Here is a 24,094-nt window from a genome sequence, read left to right on the forward strand (position 1 = left end):
TTTTGCATGAATGTCCATTATATTTTCTGGAACTTGAAGGCAATAAGTACAAAGTAAACCAATCATTGAGGCCTTCACCTTTTTAATTTTTGTTTTTATAATTGCTTGCAGTTTTGATACGTGTTATTATGCTGCATATCTTTTGAGACATGAACTTCAGGCATTGCAAATGATATAATTTTGCTTTTCCTTATAAAGAATTAATGTATCTTCTTAATGCAGCTTCTGATTGGCTTTGAATCTGGGACGGTGGTATTATGGGACCTGAAGTCAAAGAAAGCAGATTACAGATATACACATGATGAGGTAACATTTTTCATCTGCGTTACTTACTCTGAGGATATAATGCACTATTATACTGACTTTTATTAGTTTTTTAATCTTCTGCTTCTGTCACCAGTGGATCAATAAGTAGATCTATTTGAAATTGCAGGTACTGGAAATTTTCTCTGAAAGAGCAGTAGGGGTAGAATAATAAACTTCAGACCAAATAACTTCACTGAGTTTAAGTTTGTAAAGTAATGGATGGATTGTATTTCTTCACTAAAATTTTAGATCTTTTTTCTGTTAATCATTTGATTTTCACCTGTGTTAAGGGGTTAAGTCGAAACAAGAGGGTTTAGCAATTTCTGTAATTTGGGATCTCTCACATATTCTTGGAACTGCGAGCGGAAAGGGAAGGGGAAGAAACCACTAAACAAATAGTTTCACTACAACATTTCTCTAACCACTTTTTCTTAGTAGAATAAGATCAAGATCAATTCTCTTTGAAATGAGACTGGAGGAGGTTTAAAGAAACAATGACATTAAGTAGCATTCATTTCTTTAAAATTTTATTCTTGAGAGAATAGACGTCTTGAAAGACTGAGATTAAGAAAAATGAGTCAGCATAATAGCAAGTTGATGTATTTAATTTAAAATAATACAAGATTGTTCCTGATTACATTGTGTTGACTGTAAAATGGCTTTGTCATTGTTCAGTACCAGCTTTAGGGTTTTTTTTGGGGGGGGTAGGGGTGTGAGGTTGTTCGGTTTTTTGGCAGCACTTCTGGCTTAGTACTTGTGTGTATTATATCAAACAAGAGTTTACTTGGAGGGGGAGGGTCTGAAGTAGTCTTACCCTTAGCTCATCAGAAATGCCCATATAAGCCCCAGAGTTGTGTTATGCAAAGAACAATTTTTCTTCCTACCATTTTTATTGCATGAAACTAATTCATTCCCTTTATCTTTTTTTTTTTTTTCCATAAATTTACTCATGTCTTCATCATCTTTTTCTTCCTAGACCTCTTTCTTGTGTTCTCTAAGTTTTTAAACCATTGTATTTTGTCCTTGTTTTGTAAAACAAGCACAGCACCATAGAATATGAAGAATGTGGGTACACTGGATTTATCATGTGAAATAATTGTCTTTGGACTTGTTTTGTTTTTCTCTTTCTATTGATCTTGATATTGGATTAGCCTTAAAACTCACCATAAAACCAGAGTGTTCTTCAGGTGTTATTTGTCAGGTCAAAGTCCTGACATTTAGCCATCATTTTTCATTGACATAGTTGGACAGTAAAAATTAAAGTCTTTCTGCAGTTCTTCACTAAAATCCTGATTTCTGCTTTGAATGTGGTTTGGTACTGTCAGCAGACTTTACCATCTTAATATAGTTGTTCTAATTTTCCAAGTTGTTTATGAATGAGCAGTATAGATCCCTGAGAGTCTCTACCATTTAGCTTCATCAATGAACTAATCAATTAGTGCCAGCCTGTCTTTATTCCAGATTGCTTTACTTCCTTAACCAGTTATTTCTTTGTTCAAAGATATCTAGTCTGTTTAGTTTTAGCTCCCTTTGAGATATGTTGTTGAAGGACTTTGAAAGTTTTGTAGACAGCTTAAGTGGTGTTTCCATGAACCTCATGCCTTTTACCATTCTTGGAGCTTAGTTTGACTATAATTACCTCTCTCAAAAAGCATGTTGACTACTTCTGTCTGGTATATTATACTCATCCATATGTCATTTAACTGTTCCTCGTTAAAATTTTGTTGCAGTTTCTAGAAATTTACCTAAGGTAGACATCATGCTGCTTATTCTGGTTTTTTATTTTTTACTTTGTGGCCTATTTATTTAAAAATTGACTAAATATCTGTCTCACTACTTTTTGGAACCAATTCTGACTTGAGAGGCTGTAGAGATCAGTGACTAGTTTAGATATTGCATCTTTGATTTTCTTTAGGATTTAGAAGTGGATGCAGTATTCAGTATGCAGTATTCTGGGTATTCAGTTTGGGTTTTTTGGTTGCAGAAGAGGTAATGAAATACCTCAGGTAATGAATTACCTTACCCTTGGTAATGAAATTGTCTTATCATAACTTGGGAATGGTTAGGAAAGGAAAAGAAAGAAAATGACGATCTGGTAATTGTAGTGGCTTCCTTGCTCATGAGAGTGTGTACGCAGAAGACTCAGAGTGGAACAGTGAAGTAGTGCCTTGTCTCAGGAGATCTCCTCTCTCTGGTCAGTGCAACGCAGAGCAAAGGAAGTTCTTACCATTTTGTTTCCTGCTGACAGGCTGTGTGAATTTGGAATTTTCTGTGCAGAGAATCTTTCTAGCTAGTTTCTTGTTGACTTCCTGGTTTTGTGGCGTTGTTAGAGAACTTATTCTGTGCACAGACTTTAAGGGCTGCATTCCATCATGAACATGTGTGCCAACCTACCCTTAAGGGACAGGGAGCATCTAATGTCACAGCATGCTTCACCTCTTCTCTCACAGAGGGTAATGCATGTGACATTCTGCCCTGTAGCAGGAGCCGGATTTTAAGCCTCAGGATTTATACCCTTGGTTCTCTGCTTGTTCTTGATGAGAGCTCTTTTGAGTGTGGAGTTGACAACCAGTAAGAAGAGAACTACTTAGTCCAATCTTGTCACAGTTGCCATCTTAGGGGGTGGCTAGGCTTCCTCAGGCATCATGAGCAGGGTGGCCAGGACATTGATACTATAAAGAATATTTGCTAGAAACTTTGCCATTGCATTGGTTTCCTCCTCTCTCGTCACTTTGTAGTTGATGTTATTCTTAAAGTGTGTGACTTGAAGGTCCCTGCAGTCTTTTGCCATCATTTGATGCAACTTTCTTAACCTGAAACTTCGAATGTGTGCAGGGGTCCAAATGTCATCCTTTCTTCCTTAGCAGAGGAAGATCATAATGAGGGTCAAAATCCCTGTGCATCCAGAGGTTTGTGGAAAGATACCTGTTATTTCCTGAAGGAAGGCGCTGGATCCAATTATATGGGTTTGTTCCTTCCCGCTTGGTTTCATTTCAAATGGCCTGACCTTTAGAAGGCTTTCTTAAAACAAATTCCCATGTTGTGGTAGGGCAGTCTCATTTGTTGCCTGAAAGCCAGGTTAATGGAACACTGCGCAGACTTTGTTCCTGTCGGAACACGTGTGCTTCCCAGAGCCCTGGGCTAATAGCTGCAGCACAGGGACACTTGGACACTCATCCCAAGGACAGGAGCATGTGGGTAACATTAACCATGGCTGGGGGATGCAGCTCAAGGTCATGATTTGGGTTAGTGCTGATTGCTGGCATATTCTCTGAAGAGCATTCTATTTACAGGACAACTCAGAAATTTAGTTATAATTTGATCTTTCTATATTATGAATTAAATCCTGAACTTAAAATAGTGTGTATTTTTTATTATAACAATAATATTTTGAATATTTAGAATTAGTTAGAACACACATGTAACATTATTTTTCAGAGAATTTGGACGAAATTATTTGTACGTAATGGAACTGCAGCTTTTGTTTAGAAAATTGTTTTGAACTTTTGTTTAGAAAATTTCTTTGAAACCCTTTACTCAAAACATTCATCCCTTTTGTCCTGGGCAGGCTCAATGAAAAAGTAAGACTGAATTCCTTTTGCACCTTCCTTAAGCCTTTTATATGCAGACATTGGGGATTTAAGGAAAGTAAGCTGTGCATTTTTTATGTTAAATACATTTTATATTGCTGTCATTTCCCAACATGTGTGTTCATGAAAGAAATAAAACAAATTTCTCAACTATTAGCTTTTTCCTAAAAAAAAACCCCAAATCTCTTAACTGTAACTTCTGAAACCTAAAGCTTGTTTTATAATCAAGTCCCTTCTTCAAGTAATATTTTGTTTGTTCTGATGTCAAGTAAGCTTTGACAGCATTAACTATAATGCATTATAGATTACTATTTTTAGACTCAGTGTTCTGGTACATGGTTGAGTGTAAGAGATTATTTTAGAGCATTAAAAACATGTCAAAGTAGCTTGTGGAATTAAGAGGACAGGGGAAAGAGAAACAATCCCAGAATGTGACTTGCCAGAAACCAAAGTGTGTCAATGTATTTCATTTCATCAAAACAATCTTCATGATGCATTGTCATTTAAGTCTCAGTAGTGACATTTTTTTGTTTTCTTCCTTTTGCAGCATTTTTCCCCCTTCCCCCTTGTTGACAAGAGAGTTAGCATAAAATCCCTAAGTTTTAAAATACTTTGTATATTTTGGTGAACCTGTAGAAAAGGATTCAGTATCATCATCCATTCATGTTTAAATGAAAATGCTGCCCATATCTGTGGAAATTAAAGGACTGTCAGAATAAGGCTTTGAAATCTGGATAAGATATCTGGGTAAGATATGGTAAATAGCCAGTCTGGCTTGCAGAATAACTAATCCTGGGCTTTGCCAGTCATATTCAGTGTATTTCAAGCTCAATTAATGTCATGAGAGAGTAAAGGTTCATTGAGAAATCCAAAGAATTATGAAAGGACCTATCAATGTCTCTGGTACATTCCATATTTGCAGTAGTCTAAATTCAGTGTTAGAAATCTGGATTAAAAAAATTCTCTTGAAACCAAGGTAAACTGCTTAAATTCATAACTTTTGTCTTTATGTCATTGAAATCCTCCATGCACTGTTCTGATTTTGGCTGGAACAGGTTTAATTTTCTTTCTAGTAGCTGGCACAGACCTGTCTGTTTAGATGGACTATGAGTAACTTTCATAACACACTGATGTTTTAGTGGTGCTGAGTAGTTCTTTTTATCGCAATTATTGAACTGTTCTTACCTCAACCCATGAGTTGTTCTGTTTTTTTCTGGTTCTCCCCCACATCCTACCGGTGAGTGAGCAGCTGTGTGGTGCCTGGCTGCTGGCTGGGGTTAAACCATGACAGATGAGAAGAGTGGTCTCAGACTGTTCCAAAATCATATGTATGTAATCAGCTGTAGGGCTAAAATAAGCCTGTAGGAATTTAAAAGAATGGGATTATTTGTATCAGTATTTAATGAATTGAAACAGCTCAATTCCCCTGGTGGAAAAATACCATAAAAGCTTGAGCCTTTATTGATGAACTTGACTCTTAAATTACAAGGTTGCATTTAAATTATTCATTTTTATACCCCTTAAAAGAACCAAGAATAGTTAATTCTAGGGATATTTATAAGCTATTGCAGAAGTAAAAATAAATTTCATAAAATGTTTTAAAATATGCAATAATCTCTTGAAAAGCTAGTGATTTACTTAAGATATTTCTGTAGGAGTCTTGAATATAAATTATTTTAATTTTGTTCCTCAGACTTTTTTGGTTTATTTGTGATTGCATTTTACAGTCCTATGTAAGTCTCTCTCAGTTAACTGCTGCAGTTGCTGCAGAAATCTTTCCTTAAAATCAGGCATGCTCCCCTTATTTGCAGGCAGCATTTTTCCACATGGGATAATCTTTTTGGAACAGATGGTGAATTGATTCTGTGTTTGTGTACACCCTGTCTTCACATAAAACTCAGGCATAGTTTCTACAATTTCTTGTTTAGGTATATATAGGACAGCAAGGTCAATTGTGTTTTTATTCAAAAAAGTAAGATTCAATTTCCCACTCCCCCAGAAAATACATAACTTTCTTAGAAGTTTTGAAACAAACTTCCCTAGAGTCCAGAACAGGTACCTTAAATTTGAATTACAGTGGAGGATAGTAGGAATACTTCCAATAAGAAACATTCCATGGTAATTAATTAAATGCAAAGATTTATCTGCACAAAGTTGGTTGATTTTTTATTTGAGTTCTCTCTGTGAGTTCCTGTAAAGATTGCCTGTATTTGGTTCGTGTTTGTAAATGGAAGGACTCAGAACAGTAGTGAGGTCAGGACTTGATTTACCTGTGCAGACAGCTCGATTTATGGATACAAATGCCTTGTGCCTTAAATATAGCGACAGTGCCTTAAATATAGCGACAGTCTTCTGTGATACTTGGGTATGATCTTGTTATAAGGGGTTACTTTCTGGTCCCATGCGACCAGAAGAGATGACACAGTTAGATCTGTACCAGCTGATGTAAGCATACTGCTGCATTATGGTACCAAAAAGAAAACAGGAAGTTTTAATAATTGAGAATTAGAGTGAAAATAGAGAGTTTTGTTCTGCATCAGGAAGTTTTGTGTGAAATATTGCAATAAAAATATATTACTCCTAGGGGCTCTTTAGTGTCTGGGAAGATTTGCCTAGTTTTGCAGTCTCAGTGGATTCTGCTTAATTTTCCTATTTTATGTTTTCCTTCAAATTCCAGCACTAATAATAACCATGGAAAAAATGATAAAACTTTTTTGTTCTTGTGTATTGAGATGATTTTTTCAGATAGCAGTTTTGTTTTGGTGATTGAGACTCTTGCTAATCAACAAACTAGTGTTATCAGCTAACTGGTACTACTTAAGGTTATTATACTTCTTTCATTATAAATGTATTCTCACCTGACCAGCTTGTTGTGTACCTTAAGATAGTGCTGGAGCTACTTACACAGTTGGTTTTATTTTTTAGACTTACAAGAATTTGTGAATTGTGTGATAGCAAAAGATATTGCTCTATACAGAAGTTTATCATACCCATCCCACAGAGTTGTTATTGTCAGTTGGATTATTTTTAAAAATATAAAAGATATATTTTGGTTATATTTTAAAAAAATATTTAGCTGCATTACTAAATACAGCAAATTACTCTAAAACTAAAGAGACTAAAACTAGGCAGCAAATAGCCATAAAGTCAAAAGGCTCATTGTACTCTTTTAGAGATTTTATATTTTTCATCCCTCCGTGTTCCTTGCAGAAAGTGAGAGCAGTGGTCCTTCTCCTTTGTGCTCAGATCTTTTTATCTTCTTAAGCATTAATGGTGTTGGAACAGTAACAGGTTGTTGCATTTCTCTTCTCTTGACATTCTTTTTCAAGAATAGGAAGAAGTGATCATTTCTCAGATTTATTCTTCCTTCCTTTTATGAAACTTGCTGTCTTACTTGTTCTTAAGACCTATTTCTACATAAATATGGATTGAACTGTTCCATTTACACTGTGGGCTGCCTACTGTTATCAGGGTTAGACTTCATATGGGAGATTGTGTAAAATATACTGATTATGTTGTATTGCTAAACATGCTGTAGACATTTATTTTCTCAGTGACAAGAGCTTTTTTAAATACAGCCTTCTCTTTACCAATCTGCACTTCAAACTTGTTGATCCCTTGCTTTATTTGGTATAATGTTGGTAAATAAAGAAAATTTTTCAATATTTATGCAAGATTTCTTTTATAATGCTGTGTTTTTTGATAATTTTTTTAATTAATTTTTTTAATTAATTTTTTTTAAAAAATATTTTTTATAATAGTTTTTGCTAAATAAAAATTTGACAGGCAGAATGATCAAGACCGTTTCACTTTAACAGCAGGAGACATCATGTGAGGAATTATGTTCAGGATTCTCAGTTACATGTGTAGATGTGATACTGGTACACAGAATCTCTTTAACAAAATCTATGGTGATTCTACAGTACATAGGGAACAATATTAAATTCCACTAAGAAATGCTGAACTTAATCTGTAGTTTACATATATCCATATGTTATATTAATTTATATTGGGGAAATTTTTATTGGAGGCTCTAGGCTCATAGAGCATTTTCTTCTGTCATTTAAACTCTGGATTCTCCCACTCAGTTTGCTGGAAACTGTCTTGTCTCTCTGTATAGCTTCATGAAATATGAAGATCTGATCTGTGTATAATCAGTTTGAGCAAAGCTCGCTTGGATCTGTCTTGAGATGTGCTCTTCATCCAGTAATTACTGCTTAAGCTGTCATTGCTGGTTACAGTTCTCTACTGCTCACACAGCCAGGTTTCCTCACAGAGGAAATCCCAAGGTCCCTGAGGAGCTGGAGTAAGCTCTTCTTACAGACAGAATCACTACTGAGGGTATCCACTAAGGGTATTGTAAAACCCATCAGGTTTCACTTATTCAGCACCTGCTTTTCTAGTTTGCCTAATGTCTTTGTCATAAAAGTAAGTCTACCTTTTCAGTAATACCAAAGTTCTGTATTTCTTGCAGTTATTGGTTCCTTTTGCACCTTCTGTTTAGTAGAGAAATACTCTCAGGTTTCATTGTTTGCTGATATTTTCATGCTATAACTAAAATTCCTGTGAACATCACCTAATGGTTTCATGATGTCTCCCTGTACTAACAGAGATTCTGGAAGTAGAAATGGCATCAGTCTTTTCTTGCTAGTTAATATTTTTGCCTTATTTGTATTCTTTGCATTATTGTTTACTTTCTTCTTGCCTGAAGGCAGTCACTAGATTTTATTTATTTAGCTATTTTCTGTAGATTTTATGTGGTGTGGTGTAATTGTTCCATTCTTCATTTTAGGAATCTAGAGATGATTTTTTATTTATGGAAAATTTTACGAGTAGATTCCTATGTTTTACTGCACCTCAAAGCTGCCATTGCAACATTAGAGTATCCAGGCTAATACTTTGCTTTCATCATCATAAGTTTAAAAAAATCTTGTTACTTCAATTCTTGTTTTATGGAAGTTTTGAGCCAGTGCTTGCTTCTTGTGCTCATCCACATAAACAAACATATCAAAAGGATATGTAATACTTGAACTTAATGATCTCATCCCATTTTTTTTTTTGTCTGGACAGTATGTTTTTCAGAGTACTCAAAAATTTTGGTTAGCAAAGCTTAAATAAGAGCTTGCAGTTATTCTCTTCCTGCTAACTTTCATGGAAGAAAGCTTCAGTACTATGCTGAGAAGGGTGGATTCCCTGCTTGCCCCCCTGAACAGGTCACTACAGTGAAGACAGTATTTTTGATGGGTAAAGGGTATCTGAAAGTACTAGTTGCATACAGAAAACTTACCATGAGTAAAGAGAGATATTATTTAAACAGTAATTTCTCTAATTGGCTTTATCTGTTTAATGTCATGAGGAAGGTGTTAAGAATAAAATGTTAATAAGATAAATAATTTATGTTGCTCTGTTTTTTCTTGCCTAGGCTATCCACTCTGTGGCTTGGCATCATGAAGGAAAACAATTCATTTGTAGTCACTCAGATGGTACCTTGACCATATGGAATGTAAAATCTCCTACCAAACCATTCCAGACAATCACTCCACACGGTAAGATGACAATGGATATGCACTGCACTTGACAGCTCTTAACATGTAGAGAACTTGTTTTTAATAGAAGTGTATTTTGCAAAAAGCAAGTATTAAAACCACACTTGCAATGCAGTTAAAATCTTTCTCAGTCATATGGATTTCTCATAGATTTTACTTGAAAAAGAAAAATCTTTGTGGGATAAGAATCCAAGTCAGTGCAGCTTTCTCTAAACCTTAAGCTTGTCTTCCACACAGTGGCACTGATCTCAGAATTAACTATTGCATATTTTGCAGGGCTGGCTTTTGGCTTGACATTACAATCCCATAGATTGTTAAAAATACACATGAGCAAGTACCTGTTTTATGTATAAATGTGTAGATTGCCACATAAATTTTTGGAAAGGTTTACAGAATAAGAATAGCATCTCATGAGATGTGCCCACTTCTGAGAGGTCTTGCATTAATGTCGATCTAGGAAATTAACATTACATGTTCTTCTGTGAAATATACTGCCGCTCTTCAAGTAAGTTCTACACAAATGCCAGGCTTACATGGTGTGCATGTCTCTATTTCATGTCTTAGCATCTTAATTTGGATTTTTAAGTGAGGCTGTATTAGTGAGGATAATAGCACAGTTGAGAGATATTTTTCATGCTCAATTGAAGTCTTAGCCATGAAGGATAATAATCAGGATAAACCTCACTTGTAAGCTGACCAATTTCAATTGAAAAAGGGTAGATACATAAATTTTAAATCTCCTAGTTCTACTTAAAACAGCACTTTAGGGGAGGATTATACCTTTGAAAACAAATATTCTACAGCAGTCAGGTTTAGAGTTAGTTTTTTCCTAAACATTCTAAGTTGGTGTGTTGAGAGCTTTAACAGATTTTTGTTATTCCCAGGCATACTCTATAACTGTCAAAGTTGTTGAATATGTGTTTGCATGAATTTTATACTTCTCAAGCTGCACAGTGAATTTCATTACTTGCCATAATGTTATGGAAGTGTAAGATTAACACAGGAAAATCATTTACTTTAGGAAAGCAGCTGAAGGATGGAAAGAAGCCAGAACCCTGCAAACCTATCCTTAAGGTGGAATATAAAACAACTAGAGCTGGGTAAGACTTGTTTTATATACAAAATGAATATATGTTACAGTTCAACACTTGGGGAATGGACTTAGTTTCCCAGTTGTTTGGGCACATGTTCTGATGATATAGCTTTGTTTTAGCTTTGCTAAATTAGATATTGATGAAAAAACTACAAAAACTTTTATGAAGGAATTACTATAAATAAATCACCAACACTGCTAGTGCATTAGTTTCATTCTTCTTTCATGCTACTAAAACTTGTATGTGCTTTTGCTCAATTTTTTGCAAGTTCTAAAGAAAATAAAGATGATAAAGCACAGAAGACAACAAAACACAGACATGATTAATTGAACTCTAATAAATAGTACCCCGAATTGAATATTCTAAATTTTGAATACATGTTCCTCCCCACTAAAATGTTATTAACAGACGTTTATCTAGTAGAGTGCAGTAATTTATGCAGTGAAGTGTGCCTAATTATGCATATTGAAAATGTAACAAAGCAGTAATTGCAACAAGAGACTCAGATGAAATTACAGTATCTAGAGTAGCATGTTTTGTTACCAAGACTGGAGTTAGGATGGATGGATTTAATGAATTGTGTGGAATTTCTTCTATTTGTGGTTCTGAAGTGTTCCAGTAAAAAGTGCAATATAAAGATGAAATATTCATGGAAATATGTTCAGCTATTTGTAAAAGCTGATTTTTTGTTTGTTTTCTTTTATTATTTAATTTATTATCATTTATTTATTCTCTTTTTAATTTAATATTTTATACATCTAAAATTTATTTTATTTAATATTTTAATGTTTAATATCTTAATATCATGTTTTTATTTTATTATTTATTTCTTTTATATTTTGTTTGTGTTCCATTTTTATTTGCTTTCAGGCATTCGAATCTTTAGAAGATGGTTACTTAAATGATGCAGTATGTGTTGATATACTCATAATATCACTGGCTTTAGGTGTTTTAATATTTTGCTAAAAGTGAGGTAAATTAAAAACTTAAAACTCTGCCTAGCTCCCGGTTTTATAAAAATCTGTCATCTGGAAAGCAATGGTTTACTTGTGAAAGTCTACATCTGTCTGCATAATCCTTTTGCAACTGAAATATCAAAAGCTGATCTAAAGAGAGATAATCAAAAAGATCTCAGCTTCAGCAAGTTACAATTTCTGCAATCAAGAGCCTTTTATGAATAGTCATTCTGAAGGAGAAGATTAGTTTGGAGCTTATTCTGTGACATTATATTATTACAATATGAAAACTACTTGACTTTTCACATAGTTTAAAGAGTAGTTTATTCTAGTATAATTTCTAAGAATTCTTGGGTGTTTGGGGAGGCTACTTTTTCCTAGTGTTTGGCATGTTTTTGGTTTTTTTTTTCCTGTTGCACTTCTCACTTTCTGATATTTATCCAAACTGAATATTTTGATACATTTCAATTTGCTCTTCTCTCTAATGTTTTCTATCTTTGGTGTACTGTTAAATCTACAGTTATTGATAACTTTTCCTCAACTTTAATTAAGAGAGGGGGGGAAAAAAAACCTTGAAAAATCCCACCAGTCTGCACTGTGGTGGAGAAACAGTGCACCGAAATCTCTGTTCCTTTACTGCTATGAGTACTTCAGTTTGCAATTCAATTGTCAGTTTCACTTGTAATCTTAACAAGATTTTTAAGGCAAGATAGAACTACCTTTCAATAAATTTTTGGTAGATTTTCTGTTTACCATTTTCAATTGTTTAATTATGAGCAAGGTAAGATTTTAACTTTTATCTAAAGTGCTGTCATTTCTTAGATATAGTTTAATTTCTGTAGCACATAGGAGAATCATTTCTGGACAAGACAAAATTTTTCAGGCCACTGAAACAATGTAGGAAACATATCAAACTTTTTTTCTGTAGCAATTTGCAATAGCTATTCTTCAAATATTAAAAACAGCAGAAAAAAAAGTAAAGAAAGTTTGCATTTAAGAGATAATATTTAATGCTTATTTAAGATATATTTCAAATCTTTATTATGAAAAAATGTTCTTTATTTCCATGCTCTATTTTGAACATCTGTCATCCCTTTTTTTTGTTTCTCCCTTATCTATCTAGAGTGGTCAAAGATCTAGGTCTGTTTCAGTTCCTCCTCCAGTGGAAAACATTTCATTGATATGATCTTAACTAGTTTTTTTGCTGCTTCTAATTCTAATAAGCTGTTTTTGGAGAAAAGGGGTTCAGAACCATGCAAATGGAAGGACAATAACTGATGGCAACCTATATTAAGGGCTACAGACACTATTATTTTACTGTTGTAGAGCTAACAATTCCTTCTCACTTTTTTTTTTTTCCTCTGCATTTTGTTTTCCATATTATAAAACTGGGGTCAGGACAAAAGGAGGACACGAGGCTTTTCCTGAGCTTTATTAGCTACCTATTTATTTGCTAACTTTGTGGGGTTTTCTGTTGCTTTTTGTTTGTTTAATTTGGTTTTTAAGTGTACTGCAAATAGTGCAAATAAAAGTGACGTATCTAGAGCTAAAGTAATTTACCCTACAAAAGTATGTCTGTAGCTTTATTTCTGAGAGAAAGGCTTCTATTGATGAATAAGGTATGAAAGAGGTACATTCTTTGTATAGTCCTTGTGCAAAGTGGCATAATTTTGAAATCTCAGACCATAATGTCACTCTACTGCAGTCACTTTTCATCTAAAATACTCCATCTTTTGTGAAGCACTGAATTTCAAAGGTAGCTTACCTTTTGAGCTTTCTAAAATGGTTCCCATACTGCTTTTTATGTCTAAAGTCAATCTAGAGACACTCTCAAGCTTCCTAATGCCACTCCCTCCCCCTCCAGATTCAGTCCTTCCTAAAGTCCTTCATCCTTTCCACGTGTGCAGGTTCAGTACCCTATAGTATTTACTCTGGTTGATATTAGCATTATGGTAAAATTGCCTGTGTCTAATAGAAATTAGAGCTCAAAAGTCTCCATGTGAAACATAATTCAGAAGGGTTTTGTCTTGGTAGCTGGTGCAGCTGTCATAGACTAACTGAGCGGTGCCTCTTAGCAAGACGGTTGTGTGTAATTGGGACCTAGAGGTTGCATTAATGATGATGGTTCCCACTAAGTAAAAGTTGTTAATCTGTTCATTTAGTTTGAATTTAAGAGATAGGGATAGGGTTAGGTTTTGATTTCTTGTGTGAGCTTACTGGTTTAAAACCACACTTCCCAAAATAAATTTGAAGTTTTATCTTCACTACTACTATAGGACTTCAAGTATTAGGGTAAACTAACTCTTGAAGTCTTTTGTATCTTCATACTAGGATTAACTTCTCCACAGATTTAGTCATGATTTGAAAAGTAAGCCAGATGGTACCAATGACCTGATTTCTCTATATATCATTCTCTCACACATCTGGATTGTCAGAAGCTGGCTCACATTTGACAGTTTTCTTCTAAAACTGAACAGAAACATCTTCCTGTGTTGTGAGCCACTCAACTCTCAATTGTGTTGTTTCCATAGATTGCAAGACCTAATCCTGTGTTTTCTGAATTTTTTTTTCAATGGCCTGTTGCCCCCTTTTATGGTCAATTTCTTATAGTATTCTCTAAGTGATTTTACATATTTCACTGATGAGGAAATTCATGTAAGGGGATTACTTGCAAACCTACTGAAGCTGACTTGTTTCAAAGAATCTCTATGGGCAGCTGCTAAAAATGCTATGAAGCAATTCTCTAAGATGCAAATACTGTTGTTTTTTTAAAAAATGTCTTCCATTGTTTCAGGTACGTAAAATGTAATTCCCAAAGTTGATTCAGTGTCATCTATTATATAAAGTACAAATCTTCTACATTTTTATTTTAAATTATGTATTTCTAATTGATGTGCACTAACCTTTTAATATGTATCACAGCTGAAGGGCAACACTTTAATTAGAAAGTGCACATTGTGTGTTCATGGTAAATCCATGGTTTCATGAAAATGTGAAAAATTCATACACAAACTTGTAGTGGTCTTTCTGACAGACTCAAGTCAGATTTAATCTTTGGTTCCTCTGTGGAAAATCTGTGTGAAAGATCAATGTGCTCTGTTCTTAGCTCTTCCATTCCTTGTGTCTAAAGGATACAGTCTCTGGCAAGCCTGCCCAAAGCAGTTTGATTACCTTGAGAAATAAAACCAGGAGAAGTCGACTTAAAATTGTCACTGTGTATGAAAATTTAAAACTGAAATTTGTTACTCTGTTACTGTCAGTTGATCTCAGTGAATCTGCAAACCTGATAATTACTACAAATTCTCCTGACAACATTATTGTTTAAAAAATCATGATGATTTCTATGGACAAAAAAATACCACAGTAAATCATTCCAAAACAATGAGACCTTACCAGTATTTTTCTCTTCACTGACATCCTGAAAAATATCAGACAAAAGTAAAGGGTGTAACTTTCTGAATTTCTTCATGGACATGACCATAAAAGATTGTGTAAAGTTTCAATACAAAGAGCTGAGATTAAATGAAGACTCAGAGACAACTTAATCCTTTTCTAGGATACACTCTGGGCTACTGTTAGAGGCAGATATTGAACTTGATGGAGCCATGGTCTGATTTATGGCTGTTCCTTTGAGGTTTCTTCCTTGGCCAGCAGCACTCTTTGATCTTATCAAATCTTTGGTCATATGTCTTTCTGGAAGATCAAGCAAATTGTGAAATAACTGTAGAAGTTGGAAGATTCTCTCAGTCTGCTTTGCCTTCAGTGCTACAAACACAAAGTACATTGCAGCCAAGTCTTAAACTCATAAAGTGCAGCATGTGCATAAACCAAACCCTTAATACACATTTTTTAAGAATTCAGATATATCTAGTCTCACTTGGTGTTTCAAATGCCATCTAGGGAAAGCCATTTAGATAGTATGGAAAAGGATAGGAAATAGGAAAGGATGGGGGGGTGGAGGGAAGTTTTCTTCAGTGTCTCTTTTTACAGTACATTGGGATGTTTGTTTTTTTTTTCTGTAGAAATTTTCTCCAGATATTGATATACTAGGTGCTTCCAAGGAAGATGCAAATGAAGGGTAGGATTTCTACTGAAAGTGAGCATAAAAGTCAATCAGAAGCAACTGATAGATATGCAAAGTGCCTATTTTTCCTTCAGAAATATAACGTGAAATTTCAGGCAATAGTCAGTATTGAGTAACATTTATTTTTTGAGCTGCCTGCTTACAAACAGTCAGTATACTCTTTAAAAAGGATTATGTCCCATTTCAAACATAAGCAGTATTAAAATTAATAACTCTAGACAATCAGGAAGTAAGAAAATACCTGGTAAAATGAACATATTTACTTCATCTTGTTTTCAATAAATGAAATAGCAAATTGTACATTATGTGTATATTGGAAATATATGGGTGTATTTACTAGTATGTTTCTGCAAAAGCTTTTAAAAAAAGTTTCAAGGGAAGCCTCTAATCTGCTCTTGAGACTAGAAGAAATATCTCTGCTTTGCTTGGCTATTTGATTTGGCAGTAGGAATGATATATAACAAAGGAGTTTCTTGAATTTTGTGCATGGTGGTAGGGGCAACAATGGGTAAAACATCTAGAGTAAATGTGTGATATTACTTAAAAGATGTTGTGTCAAGCAGTTGGTTGCATCTCTAAGACAGTCGTATGTCTTGTACATATGTACAGCCAGTGAATGGTACTGTTTCTTCCTGATTCTGCTGGGGTGTTTTATGTTAGGAAAAAGAGACTGTTAGCAAATGTGACTCTGCAGTTCAGTAGAAAGAAAACAACTCTAAAACAGTACAAAAATTTTAAAAATATCTAATCTTGCCAAGAAGTTATAAAGCTTGATTAAATCAACAAAATGCTTGGAGGAGATGTTGGACTTAAACAAGAGTTAGAATAAGATTTAAAATACATACCCAAGTTGTTTATTTCATGAAAGCTGGTTTGCATTATTTTTACTACATTTCTGCTTATTTATATTTCACTGAACTTCATCATAAGGTTGCAAAACCTGCCCAGTCTCTTTTAGCATGTTATCCTGACTTGATCCTAAATGCTGCTTCTTTATTCCAGGGAGCCTTTCATCATTCTCTCAGGAGGCTTGTCGTATGACACTGTAGGAAGAAGACCCTGTTTAACAGTCATGCATGGGAAAAGTACTGCTGTGCTAGAAATGGATTATTCTATTGTTGACTTTCTAACCCTGTGTGAAACACCATATCCTAATGGTAGGCTCTGTAAAGATTTTTTCTGTACCTTGACTCCTTATCGCTGGAGTTTTATCCCATCAGAATATTCTTTGCTATTGTCTTTCTGTTTTATCTCTGAGGATCAGACTTGCACCAGCAACATCTGTTATCCCTATTGTCTGAAGTATTTACTTGCCAAAACATCATAATAGAATCGTTTATTATAAAGCCAAATTTGTGTCTAGAAAAAAGGCAATTACTCATAGCATGTTTATTTCTTTTTAATCCCAAAAGCATGTGCAGACAAAAAGCATTACAACTTTAAGCTGTAGTTACTGGAGCACGTGTTTATCTGTGGATATTTGGGCACATAAGGCCTTTCCAGTCAGTGCTAAACCATGAGGAGCATTTTTATATTATTTTAAACTTTTAGTGGCTTTATTCATTCCCCTACTTACATGGATTTCACCACTAGCCTGTAATCTCTCTTCTGCAGCAGGGGATTTCTTATCATAGTTTAGGTAGTTATCTCAGATGAACACTGTTATATTGCTGATGATTCCAATGGTTTTAGCTGTGAGCTTCTATCAGAGTATATGAAATCACTTAGCTTGGAATTTGGGATCTGTCTGAAAGAGGGCAATTAAAATTTTGGGAACTTTTTCAAGTTTCTTATTTTATTGTCAACTCAGCTGTTTTTTGAGCCACTTTGTAAACAATTAAAACTTAAACCCCATTGAATATGAGGAAAAGCAGTTTAGGGGTGGGAGGATGTTACTCAGAAATTGGTTCTTTGCCTCATATTATCTGCTTATACAAGTTACTCTGAAGGTTCCTTTTTCTGTTATTTGAGCTGATGAGAAAATTGAATAGAAGATTTTTCCAAACCTGGAGTATTCAGGAATCTGTGTATATAAAATATCTTCAAAAACTATAGTAATCTAAATGCTTTCCAATCTCAGCTGCCAGAGTGCAAGCACTGATTCTATTCTTGAGGCTGTGCATGCATGGGCTCCATTTACCAATAGGTAAATTTTTTGTTGTTGTTTGCTTTCAGACTTTCAGGAACCGTATGCTGTAGTTGTTCTCCTAGAAAAGGACTTAGTACTGATTGACCTTGCACAAAATGGGTAAGAATCTTCTGGAGTATTTTTAATCATTGGCTGCAATGGTCAGCCTACTGTTCTACTTTATAGATTTTTAGTCCAACCTAATGCCTCAGAACATAAAATTTTGAACATTAAATATAAAATTTCTTCAAATGAACTGATAATCTTGTTGTATCAACTTTTTTTAAAGTTAATTTATAGTAGATGAGTAGAGTATCATGTGACTTTTTCCAGGCTTGGTTGACTGACCAATAGATTATTCATAGATCACTTCTGCTTGTTAAGCATCACAGTTTATTTTGAAATTACTCAGTGTTGTGAGGGGAGTGTGAAGTTTTGGGGAGCTTGCAGTTTTGATCAAGGCAGCAGGGCGAAGAACTGATCAGATAACTCAAGTAATTTTGGCTGTTGTCATCTCTTAAAATAATATTTATATATAATATAATATATGTATTATATATATAAAATATAATCTCACTTAAATACTTTCGATGTTATTGCCAAATAAATTGCTACCTGAATTGCTTAAAGTAACTCCATATTGATGCAGTAATATAATATATATAAAATTTGAATGATAATGTCTGCTCTCTGGTTTATATCTGTAGTAAGAAATTGCTTAAAGGGAGTGTCCAATTGCAGTATTCACAGATAATACCTGACTAAAACATTGAGTGTCCTGTTGCTTTGTCCATGGACTAGTCCATACACTATTATTAGCGGTGATTAAAAATTCTAGACACTACAAAATTTTTTTATGAAGGGTATTAAAATTTGTATAGGCAGTAGCACCTAACTGTTAAGGGATCAGGAGCAGAGGAACTAGGTAAAACCTTACTACCATTCCTGATTAAGAATCTCCAATGGTAAATGAAGAAAAATCCTTGTGAAGAACATCCTTCTAGGGCAAAACAAAAACCTATAAATATTTGTCCTCAAAATCAATGGTGACACCTTGGATAATTAAGACTGTGGAATCTGGAGGATGATCAAGTTTTGTCCTAATAGCTCTGCAGCTATTGCACAATTTCATTTAGGTTTTCTGAATGTTACATGGCCATATGCTGTATCCAAAATTTGTTTCTGATATACCAATAACATTAAGTGTCAGCTATTTAGTTAGAAGTGCCTGAAATTTGAAATTATGTTAAAGCTTATTCTTTTTCATTCTAAAAAATCTTCAGCAGTTTGTTTTTACAATGGTCTGTTATGATTGACTTGCAAACTACTAGTCTGACACCTAAAAAAGACATAAAATTAATACAAAAAATAAATCTACAGGCTTTCTTTTACCTTGTATTCTCACAGAGATTTGTCATACTTTGTTAAAGTTAAGCCTCTTATGCATGTTTTTTTTAAAAAAAATTTTTGCTTTCCATATAGCCCTGTAAAAAGTTCCTGATGTGCAGAATGTTTTCATCTGTTGCTGCTAATTTTTTCCTTTAGATGGGACAAGAAGTTGTCTTTTCACCTCTCAAAAAAGGGGAGATGAAAAGGGTAAAATTACATATATTGTGCATTTCTCTGGAGATAAATTGTCTTTGAACACTGACACATTTAGCTCTGTTAGTATTGACCTTTTTCCTCATTAAGCCTCTGTCACTTTTCTGATGGAGGTAGTGCTGGGAAGCATGTATGTGTGTGTTCTTCTAATTTGTAATTGAGTTACTATCTGTAATTTTCAGATCTTTGGAGATGCAAGTATATTAAGCAAAATTTGTCCATGCAAAGTGCTGGACAACTTTCTGTTTTAGTACAGTGTACTAATAACAAAATGTGATGGGGGTCTTCCTGTCTTTATCCCTAGAAGAATAGACTGAAGAGTTAGAAATAAATTCATAGCTCCATGTTACTGCAGCTGAGACTTGGCAGTTTATTTTTTCCCACAGGCCACTAAACTAGTAACCTTCTGAAAATGTAAAATGACAAGGAATAGCAGTGTTCTGGGAAAACTCTAAAAACTGTACAAACTTTAGATTCCATCTAGATTACTACACTACCTACTGCTCATACTAGATGAGCAGTAAAGTTGTGTAGTGTATTTGTTCATAGTCTAATTTGATTTGCATTTATTTTCTCTGTATGAAAAGAATGCCAGCTTAGTCCTTAAACACTTTTTAACTTGTGTTAACTTGTGTTCTGCACTTAAAAAAAAAGTTTTTCCTAGATTAACAGTAATCCTGCTCTTCCTTTAAAGGTATCCTATATTTGAGAATCCCTATCCTTTGACTATACACGAGTCTCCAGTTACCTGTTGTGAGTATTTTGCTGATTGTCCTGCGGATCTCATACCTGCATTCTATTCAGTTGGTGCTCGACAGAAACGTCAGGGTTACAGTAAGAAGGTACAACATCTACTACACACGTTTCTATTTTAAAATACTGAGAATCAGGAGCTCTAAATATCAGGAGTGTCCATACTAGGACCAAAGCTTCACCTGACTCAGCTTGCCTTTGACACTGGCTACTAGCAGGGGAGGATATATGTGGCTCTAATGTCTGGGGAGGATCTGCAATAATTTGCCTTAACTTTGCACTGTATAATATTTTCTTCCTCAGTGTATTTGTTAATCTTCCAGGAATGGCCTATCAGTGGAGGCAACTGGGGTTTGATCACACAGAGCTATCCAGAGATAATTATTACAGGGTAAGTGATACCATAGTCTACTAATAACTTTCTTAGCTCATTAAGTAGTAGTGAGAATTTTTTGTTTCTCTTTTAGAATATTTTGTATGAGTGGTTTGAGTGATTGATGAAATTATGATCACCAGACATGTCCTTGGCATAATCTCCTTGGCGTGGTAGTGAGAAAGCAAAACAGAATATGGAAGGGGAGGTAGAAACAAAATGATAGCAGGTGTTTCACTGGCATTATTACTATTCATTGTAATTATTAGTATGTGGTATTGTGATTATATGTGATTATTATTAAAGTAACTTGGATCAAAATTACCTTTTATTCTTCGATTTTTGCAAAACAGCTGAGTATTTTTTTTAAAGCATGGTAGGTCCATTAAATAGTTATTGAGTTCAGATCTTCCTCAAAGGGAAGCCAATTTTTTATCTCAAAAAGGACAAGCCAAGACTTAAATCTGATCATTTTAAGACTGATCTTTCTACTTTAAGGAACATAAATGAAATTTAATTTATAGCTTTGCAGTGTATCACTGAAAGTGAGAGCACTACTAAAGTGTTTTTAGAGCAGCCCATTAGCCCTAATCAGGATTACTGTCATCTTGTACTACACATTATAGAGACTTTAAGACAGTCCTGAAAAAATAGTCATCTGATTCTCAAACTCAAGGCTAAATAAACAAGTTAGATGACTCATTAACAGTGGGATTCTGTATATTTAGGCATCTTCTTTACATGTGTTGCTCCTAATATAGGGCATCTTTTAAGAAACAGTACATGGTAAGGTATGCCTCAGTATTTAAAATTTTAAATCATCAAGGAGTTAGCCTCCAAGTGTTTTTCTAGTCTCTTCTGTCCAAAGCAATTGCAGCACGTTGGTAGAATATTGACTTATAATAAATTGTGAAAATAAAGTGTCACTGAGAAGACTAATAAAAATAGAATGCCAACTGTATACTTTCCAATCAGTAACAGAGGTTAGCGCTCCAACTAATCATTTCATCATCTCATTATTTTTTTAATATTTTATAGGCATGCTGATGGATCAATCAAGTTTTGGGATGCATCAGCAAGTAAGTGTTTTCAGTAGAGATCTTTCCTGTGCAGTTTTAGATTTTTCATCTTCAGTTGAAGAGTTAATTACTTCTGATATTTGGCATAGCTCACAGTGAAAAATGCAGCAAGAATCTGAAGTAGAAATGATTGCACAAAGTTAGATGCTTGAATTGGTCTAGTTGGAACTAGTCTTACTCTTGATAACTAAAAGCTGTTTAAGGCAATCTTGGAATCGTCATTAGTTCTCTTTGAAAACTCGTGGAAAACTGGTGAGATTCCAAAAGGCTAAGGCGTGTGTGGTTGTGGGAGGGAACAGATGCAATGTATATGTTTAAAAACTGGGAGGAGGGCTATTTGGAATGTTATAGATCTTTAATTTCAGTTTGGAGTAGGAGTGGAACCTGGGAGAGAGGAGGGGGGAAGCCAAATCTGACTGATTGTGTGCTTAAAAATTCTATTCAGCGTAGATCTGTCAAAATGAGATTCTGTTAAAGAATACTTAGTTTCTTTCTAAAACAGATAAATAAATCTATTAAGGGGGAAATTGCAATTGCCCTCTACATTGATTTAAAAACTTTTCCATTTTTTCTAATAGGACAGTCTTACAGATGAACTAGGGAAATATGATTCAGGTAAAACCACTGAAAAATGGAAGAGGAGAAAGGATGCTAAAATTTAGGTTTTTCTAATGTTTTGGTTAGTATTTATAGCATTGATTTGGGCCTTTGACTAGACAATATGCGTGTGAACTTTGAAATCAGCATGAAGACAGTTGAAGGAAAATGTAACACAGAATTAAAATTGCAGTTGAGAAGGATACAATTCAAGAATTAGCTATAGCGATATATTAGCTATCTGTTTAGATCAAAACTAATTTTTCTCTTTTGCTTTGTTCCTAGTAACGCTGCAAGTACTCTATAAGCTAAAAACAGCCAAAGTATTTGAAAAATCACGGAATAAAGATGACAGGCCAAACACAGATATAGTAGATGAAGATCCATATGCTATTCAGATCATCTCATGGTGTCCAGAAAGTAGAATGCTGTGCATAGCTGGAGTTTCTGCACATGTCATTATTTACAGGTTCAGCAAGCAGGAAGTGACAACGGAAGTCATTCCGGTAAAGTGTTTGACCATTTTTTTAACATTTTTTTTGCCATAATAAAACTGTTTTAGCAATTTACTGTATTTTTGTCCTTAATTATATTAGTGGAATGGACAAAAACTGATTGACTCGAACAAAGAGAGGTGGGTTTTTTGAGAGATAGTAATTAATTATGAAATTCAGCAAAAGTAAATATTGCACACCAATATAATGGCTTTCAGTGACTTCCTAACTGAGAGTGTCTGCAAGCAGAATGATAATTAAATGAGTCCAGTATTTAATTTATTTCAATATTAAGAAGCAAACTTTTAAAAACTGGGAAATATGTCTGACATTCAAATTCTAGCAATCTTCAGATATTCAGTCTGTAACAGTATGACTCTGTATTTCTGAAAAATGTGTCTTTAAATTGCATTGTTTTTTAAACTGTTACCTTTTAAAATAGGGGAAGGGTCCTAGATGTCACTGATATCACTACTATCTTCAGTTGCACTTCATTTAATTCATATTCAGTGTTTTGAAAGGCAGACATTACTGATGATTTTTTTACTTTAATTAACAGATGCTGGAAGTACGTCTCCTATATGAAATAAATGATGTTGAAACTCCAGATGGTGAGCAGGTGCCACCTGTACCAACTCCAGGCACAGGTTCCAATCCTCAATCCATTGTTCCCCAGTCTCATCCATCTACCAGTAGCAGTTCATCTGATGGACTTCGTGATAATGTCCCATGTTTAAAGTAAGTATATTCTGTTATATTTTCAGTGAGTATGAAATGGTGCAAGAATATGTGATTAGAGTATATGTACTTTGATATCGTTACAGATCTATCATTGCCGGTGAAAATGTTTTATTTTTTAATTTGATTAATTAATTTGATTTAGGAAAATCTGGCATAGATGTTAATATAGCTATAGATGATCATGCTTTAGAGCAAACAGTTTTTAATAGCTGTAGTTCAGTCACTTTGATATCTTCTCGTCCTTGAAATGAATTGGAAAATTGATGTTTTGTGGCTCTCCTTAGCTTAAGGCCATGTCTGAACATGTTTAATCTGTTAATTTTGCAGAGCCTTAAGTTTTAGAAGCAAATCAAAAGTGAAAATTCTTACAGATAGCTAGCTGAGTGCTAACTCTTTAGGTTTATATTTCTTTTTGAAAATCCTCCAAGCGAACAACTTTGTGTTTTGGAAACAGAATTAAATGTCCCTTTGTCATGAATCTTCACTTTGCACGATACCTAATAGTGCTCTCATTGTAGGTCTTGGACAAATTTTTTTTATCTTTTTAAATTGAGAGCTTTTTCTGCAAGCTTCTTTGTGTGAGCTTTTACCCATTTAGAGAAATCAGAATTTAAAAAGTCTATATTTTTTTACTCTCCTACAAGAGTGCATTATGTGACATCTGCGCCATCATTTCTTCCAACAGAATGTAAGAAATACGTAATATATACCTAGAGATATAAAGTTAAGTATATACTTTTTTGTCTGAAGT

General features: G+C 34.3%; 1 protein-coding gene across 24 annotated transcripts in view; it reads left to right on the top strand.

Moving 5' to 3' along the window:
- STXBP5 (syntaxin binding protein 5) overlaps nt 1–24,094 on the top strand; it is a 105,167-nt gene that overhangs the window by 43,198 nt on the left and 37,875 nt on the right. For all 24 annotated transcript variants that reach the window (XM_086877585.1, XM_086877590.1, XM_086877586.1 and 21 more), the window contains 10 exons: nt 223–306; nt 9,319–9,442; nt 10,464–10,542; nt 16,579–16,733; nt 17,752–17,824; nt 20,001–20,148; nt 20,383–20,450; nt 21,471–21,511; nt 22,394–22,614; nt 23,162–23,340. In XM_086877585.1, the coding sequence (XP_086733711.1) occupies nt 223–306; nt 9,319–9,442; nt 10,464–10,542; nt 16,579–16,733; nt 17,752–17,824; nt 20,001–20,148; nt 20,383–20,450; nt 21,471–21,511; nt 22,394–22,614; nt 23,162–23,340 (1,172 nt within the window). The remainder of the gene's footprint in view (nt 1–222; nt 307–9,318; nt 9,443–10,463; nt 10,543–16,578; nt 16,734–17,751; nt 17,825–20,000; nt 20,149–20,382; nt 20,451–21,470; nt 21,512–22,393; nt 22,615–23,161; nt 23,341–24,094) is intronic.

Source organism: Cyanistes caeruleus, chromosome 2 (assembly GCF_971803275.1).
Source record: "Cyanistes caeruleus chromosome 2, bCyaCae1.hap1.1, whole genome shotgun sequence".
Classification (NCBI taxonomy): Eukaryota; Metazoa; Chordata; class Aves; order Passeriformes; family Paridae; genus Cyanistes; species Cyanistes caeruleus.